This window comes from Trachymyrmex cornetzi, unplaced genomic scaffold (assembly GCF_001594075.2).
Source record: "Trachymyrmex cornetzi isolate Tcor2-1 unplaced genomic scaffold, Tcor1.1 scaffold1286, whole genome shotgun sequence".
NCBI classification, from domain to species: Eukaryota; Metazoa; Arthropoda; class Insecta; order Hymenoptera; family Formicidae; genus Trachymyrmex; species Trachymyrmex cornetzi.
In genome coordinates this window covers 7890-14612 of record NW_017295857.1, presented here as the reverse complement: position 1 = coordinate 14612, position 6723 = coordinate 7890, and the positions used below count along the sequence as shown (strand labels likewise).

At 36.7% G+C, this 6723-nt stretch overlaps 1 protein-coding gene across 1 annotated transcript in view; it reads right to left on the bottom strand.

Annotated features, from left to right (window-relative positions):
• Positions 1-5696: 5696 nt before the first annotated feature.
• Positions 5697-6723, bottom strand: part of LOC108770522 (putative nuclease HARBI1) — a gene marked incomplete at its 5' end in the record, with an annotated part of 3179 nt that continues 2152 nt past the window's right edge. The window contains 2 exons of the mRNA XM_018522156.1: positions 5697-5716; positions 6335-6611. Coding sequence (XP_018377658.1) covers positions 5697-5716; positions 6335-6611 — 297 coding nt within the window. The remainder of the gene's footprint in view (positions 5717-6334; positions 6612-6723) is intronic.

The following is a 6723-nucleotide window of genomic DNA, read 5'->3' as shown; positions in this document are numbered from 1 at the left end:
CACTCACTCCGCACCAGGAAATATGGCAACGCATCAACCATCGACCTCCCGCGAAAACGGTAACGTCGCGAACACGAACGATCAATCAATAGCAACCGCGGAGATAGAAGCCGAAATAGGTCGTCTCCGGAATATCGCAGGCGAAAGCGCGCGCCTACTCCTTCCATCTAGGCAAGAACAGATATTAGACAGAGTGTTAGAAGCAATTACGGGACTGCAAGATAGAATAAGTAGAATAGAAATTGCAAACTACGATCGCGAAAATTTCCGACTATCACGACTCGACGATCAGCACAGAACATTGAACGTAACGTACGGGCGAACAATAAATGACGTACGAGAACTGCAAGACCGCCCAACGGGATATCTATGTCTAAAAGACGCACGCAGCTTGATACCGGAAATAGATGGACACTCGCGTCAGAAGATGCAGGAATTCTTAAGTGCCAGGACGTACGCAATAGAGAAGATAAATTACGCGGACAAACCAGCTCTGTTGGAAGAGATTCTAAATATAAAATTGAAAGGAAAACTTCTATTAGACTTTCAAACTAGAAGTATAAGAGATTTTGAACAACTGCGGCGCGAAATAGAAGCCAACTATTTAGGAAAACGCGGAACATCGCATCTGCAATTAGAATTTAACGCCTTAAAACAAAAGCCAGGAGAAAGTGCTCACACGTTCGGACGACGCGTGGATACTCTGGCAATGGAGTTATACGAATCGCTCATAGAAAAACGCGACAATACAAGCGAGCAAAAGCGAGCCATTTTAGAAACTATCCAAGACCAAGCCTTATTGAATTTTGAGCTGGGATTAAGAGAGGACATTAAACTAATGGTACGATCGCAGAAATATACTAGCTTACAAGAAGCCATTAATGCCGCGAGCGCGGAAGAAAAAGTAAAGGGACCGACTCTACGAGCCAACTATAATGAGCGCTATAAGAACGGTCAAAACCAAAATTTAAAAAACACGGGCGTACAATGCAGCAAATGCGGGAAGATAGGACATCTGGGGCGAGATTGCCGATCAAGCCGGTATGCAACTAAATTTTCATTGCCCAGAGCCGAAAAACCAGCAAGCATAAATCTCGCGGAAAAGTATTGCACGTATTGCAAAAGAGCGGGACATAAGAGAAATGAATGCTGGTCCTTAAATGGACGGCCCGACAAAGATCCGAAACAATGCGCGAAACGAGACACCGATCACAGGGAGAAGCGTGTAAACTCTGCCGTAAAGATAAGACAGAATAAGCAGCAAAGCGAGAGCGAAGAATCGTCGTACGGTAGCAGCAAAGAAGAAAAGGAGAGAAGGAAGACGCGAAGAACGCAGGCTGCGCACGAGCATCAAATCACGCAAGTAACCGGAAAGTACGCTAATACCGGCCTTCGACTCGTTACACTACCAATAAAAGAAATGAAAAATGGTCAGATAAATCTTTTGCTAGACACCGGTGCTACGCTCACTTTGATTAAAGTAGGAAACTTAAAGGGTGAGACGCTCATACGGGAGAAGCCAATGGCCCTCACCGGCGTGACAGGGCATCAGATAAAAACTATCGGGAAAATAAGAGCCACAGTATATTTAGGCGATAAAGAAATAAGACGTACTATGCATGTCGTAATAGATGATTTTCCTGTAGATTATGAAGGAATCCTTGGAATGGATTTCTTACAGAAACATAAGATAAAGTGCGATCAAAAGAATTACTTGCGAATCGACGGAGTAGAATTGAAGCTCCATCCGTACCAGAAAATAACTTTAACACCGCGCAGCGAAACGATAGTGCGTGCGGTAGCAGATAAAAATCGAGTGGGAATTATACGGTCCGAGGAAACTAGACCCGGAATATTTATTGGAAATTGTCTGGTAGCACCTGATGAATATACGTGCCCGGTAAGCATGCTGAATACAACGGAGAAGCCTATTGAAATAATTACGCCACTCGTTGCAATAGAAGAGTTGCGGGCGAGTGAGCGAGAGGCCGTACTCACACTGAAAAAGACAGGTAATGTGAGCGGCGCACTCACACTACCGCGGTACGAGCGCGTACGAATGCAGATAAGGAGCGAGCATTTAAATAACGAAAAAAAGAAAGCCATTGAGCAGATATGCGAAGACTTTAATGATATTTTCCATTTGGAAGGAGATGTATTAACACACACAACAACGGTTGCCCATGAAATTAATACGCGCACCGATAGTGCGCCGGTCAATGTAAGACCATATAGGCTGCCGGAAAAACATAAAGAAGAGGTGGCCAGGCAGATAGATAAAATGTTGAGGGACGAGATCATTCGACCTAGTTCAAGTCAGTGGAACGCACCGCTACTGGTCGTTCCAAAGAAAGGCGACACTCCCGGAAAACCGAAGTTACGAATCGTGATAGATTTTCGGAAACTTAACGACTTGACGATAAGCGACTCGTTCCCCTTGCCAAATATCACCGACATTCTGGATCAGTTGGGAAACGCAAAGTATTTTTCAACTCTAGATCTAGCGGCTGGATATCATCAGATCCCTGTGAGTGAGGAACACAGGAGTAAAACGGCTTTCTCCACCTCGCAGGGGCACTATGAATACAACCGGATGCCATTCGGATTAAAAAATGCACCCGCAACGTTTCGAAGGCTAATGAATACTATATTAGCTGGAATACAAGGTTTGAGATGCCTGGTATACTTGGGTGACATAGTCATTTATGGATCAAACCTACAGGAACACAACAAACGCCTTGTCGAAGTAATGCAACGTTTACGGAAATATAACTTGAAGCTGCAACCCGATAAGTGCGAGTTCTTGCGGAAAGAGGTAATATATCTGGGACATATCATAACCGAAGCCGGAATACGATCAGATCCCAGTAAAATAAGCGCCGTGAAGGAATTTCCTGTGCCGAAGAAGATTAAGGATATTCAATCGTTCATAGGATTAGCCGGATATTACCGGAAATTCATAGAAGATTTTTCAAAAATTGCAAAGCCTCTAACAAGCCTGACTAAAAAGGGAGTAAAATTCGAGTGGAAAATAGAGCAACAAAACGCATTTGAACTCTTAAAGGTGAAGCTCACGACAGCACCTATGCTGAGTTACTCGGATTTCACTTGAGAATTCGTGGTAACGACTGACGCGTCGGACTTCGCAATCGGAGCCGTATTATCGCAAGGTCCCGTAGGTCAGGATCGGCCTGTAGCTTACGCGAGTCGTATTCTAAATAAAGCCGAGCAAAACTACAATACGACTGAGAAAGAATTGTTAGCGATAGTATGGGCAGTGAAGCATTTCCGCCCCTACTTATACGGGACGACATTTACTATCGTCACCGATCATAGACCGTTAGTTTGGCTATTTAATGTAAATGATCCAGGCTCTAGACTAATACGTTGGAGACTGAAATTGGAAGAGTACGATTATAAAATCGTACACAAAACCGGGAAAAATAACACGAACGCCGATGCATTGAGCAGGAATCCGGTCACGGACGGCCCTCACGTCAATCTCATGGATAAGGAGGAAGAAGGACAGGAAGAAGAAGAAGAGAAAAAGGAGATGACGATTACAGAATATACGGCGGAGGAAAAACGCCGCATACTGTACGAGTATCATGACGCTCCATTAGGGGGGCATCAGGGCTGCGTTCCAAAACCTTACTCTGAGTAAGAGAGTTAACTCATGGTCGTTCCGAAAGGCGGCGTAACGTACTATATAGGCGGAGCTTGTTCGTTCCAAAACTCGTAGTAAACGTACACAGAGTCAACTCTCCCAACCTTGCTTCTGAGGTGGGTTGAAGAGTTAACTCCTGAAAACGCGCCATTTTAGAAGAAGTATAAACTGGGTACGTATTACGAAATTATTCGGAATGGATTTCGATCGGAATTATTCCGTTTTTTTCTACAAAACAATAGAAGTCTAAAAAATAATTACAATTTCAATCAGCATTTGGAAGATCCATATGGATCTTTGAAATAAATACGGATTCGAAATTTTTACGGTTATTACTTATATAAACGATTCTGTCAGAGAGTTACAACATCTTTGTGTTTAAGCCCAAAATCCTATGCAGATCAAAATAGACTATTAAACATAGTTATTAAAACATTAACCCAATGATCTATTAACCTCTGCTATCTGATAGAATGTCTATCAGATCGCAGTGTCAGTGTTGTATCAGATTGCAGAGGTTATAGATTATTGGATAATATTTTAATAATCATGTTTAATGGCTCTATTTTGATCCGTATAGGATTTTGGATCTGAACACAAAGATGTTACTCTCTGACAAGATCGTTTATATAAATCGTAACCGTAAATCAACACAAAAAGATAGTTTGCGTCAACTTATACTACAAATTATGTTTATGACTATTAAAAACCATAATGACAATCTTTTTATCTTTGTACTTAGGTCCTTTGTATCACATATCCACTCGTTTATTTTTTTTTAAGAAACAAGAAACTGCAATCTTATTATTTCTTTTACTATTACAAGTAAATTTAGAATGGATGTAAGCAATTTAATTAAAGAACTGCACATCTTAGTGACAACACAAACTGGATCTCCGGTCAAAGATAATCATTCTTTTTGGATAATGGATAAGAGAGGTAAGATATTAATTTTAGATACTTACGATTAATAGATTACAATTAATTTATATATTCACGATATGATTGTTTTAGATAATACCATTTGGACTGTACCAGATTTACCAGAAGTACGAAAATTTTTCGATTTATCTCCAGAAAATAGTTATGAGAAAGGTATCTTAATATTTTAATTTTTCTATTGTTGAGTTTTCATCTTTTTCTGTTTGCTACCATTTATATCAACAGTAAAAATTATAAAGTTTTATAATATTTATCATTTTGCAGATTCAAACAGTGAAGATAATTTTGCAACATCTGTAAATAAAGAAAATTTGTCTTCTGATATGATTGGAGAACATGATAAGATTTATATAAAATTATATACAAAATCCAACACATATGAAATTATCATTCTTTACATTATTTAAGATTTATTATTTTATTTCAATGTTTGTCTTTATTTGTAGCTACATGGGAACATGCGGCAATTATGCTTCTTTTTTTATTACGGAAAGAGCATGATGATTTATTTAAAAATGATAAAGTAAGAAATGAAACTGTATGGAAGAAGATTGCCGAATCCTTTAAAGAGAAAGGTTATATATATACTGCTAAGCAAATAGAAAATAAATGGAAGAATTTACGGAAAAATTATATGAAAACAAAAGACAATAATAATAAATCTGGAGCATCATTTAAAAAATGCAAATATTTTGACGAAATGGATGAGATGTACGGAAAATCTCCTAGTGTGCAACCTGTGGCTATTGCTTCAAATCTATCAGAAAAAGATGCCCTTCCATTAGTGGTTGAAGAGGAAATAGTTGACGAAAATACTTGTTCAATACCTTTGAAGAAAAGTAAGCTGGATAAGCAATTGCAAATGTGGACAAAACATTTAGACGAAAGTATGCAGAAAAGAGAAGAAATAAGAGAGAGAAGACACCAAGAAAAACTTGCTCAACAAAAAGAAGCTCTAAAAACTTATAAAGAAGTAATGCTCGAAGCAATGAAAAAAATTAATGAAAAAGAGTAATTCGTAATTTCTACATTTTGAAACACTTTCTACCATACAATTTCTATTAACTTGCAATTTGTTTTTGTTTTTTCAACACTTAATAGTGATATCTAAAAAATATTAAGACATTTTTCTTAATAGTGTCATATCTTAGAAAGCGTGCAATGTTATGTTAAAATAATGGTACAAAGCTTTTTTTTTACTAATAATACAATGCTACATATACATATATGATATTATAGACATACAAATAGTATTTGAAAGATTTATTTAATATAATACGTATGTATATTTTTCACGTAAGGTATTTTTATATAATAAAATTTTTTTGTGTTCCATTTCTATATATAATATATAATTACATGTAGTAAGTTTTACTTGAATTTTTATTTGACGCAATATGTTTATTATTTCTTACATAATATGAATAATACAAAGGAATAGTACAAAAAATATGAGAAATAATTCACATTAAATAAAAGAATAACTTATAAACTATAAGCTATTCTTTTACTTAATGTGAATGTTATATAGTTTATAGTTTTATTATAGTTCCTTACAGATTATATAATAGAAGTTTATATACATAAACATGTATATATATATTTATATATTCATACATATATACGTTTTATAAAAATATACACACATATTGAACTGTGATCAATTAATTTATCTTCTTGGAAATAAAATTGTTGCAAGATAATTACGCTTGACTATACCTATACCTTTATCATCATCATCATCATCATTTTCAATTTGTGCACATTCTGGATTATCTTCTCTATTCTGTTCGTTTTCTATTATATAATTCTCAACTTCATCATCAGTATCACTTAAACATATGTTATGAAGAACACAACAGGCTAAAATTGTTGCAGGTATCAAATCTATCTTGGACATATCTAAATATTTTAAACGTCTGAAGCGTCCTTTTAATAAAGCAAAAGCGCGTTCTATTATTTGTCTAGTCTGTGATAAAATAAAATTAAAATTGTTCTTGACCTGTAACATACAAAAATTTGCAAAAATAATGTACAGGGTGGACCATCTGAAGTGATCCAGTCAAATATCTCGAAAACTAGTAGGGATAGAGAAAAATGTTTCGTATGAAAAG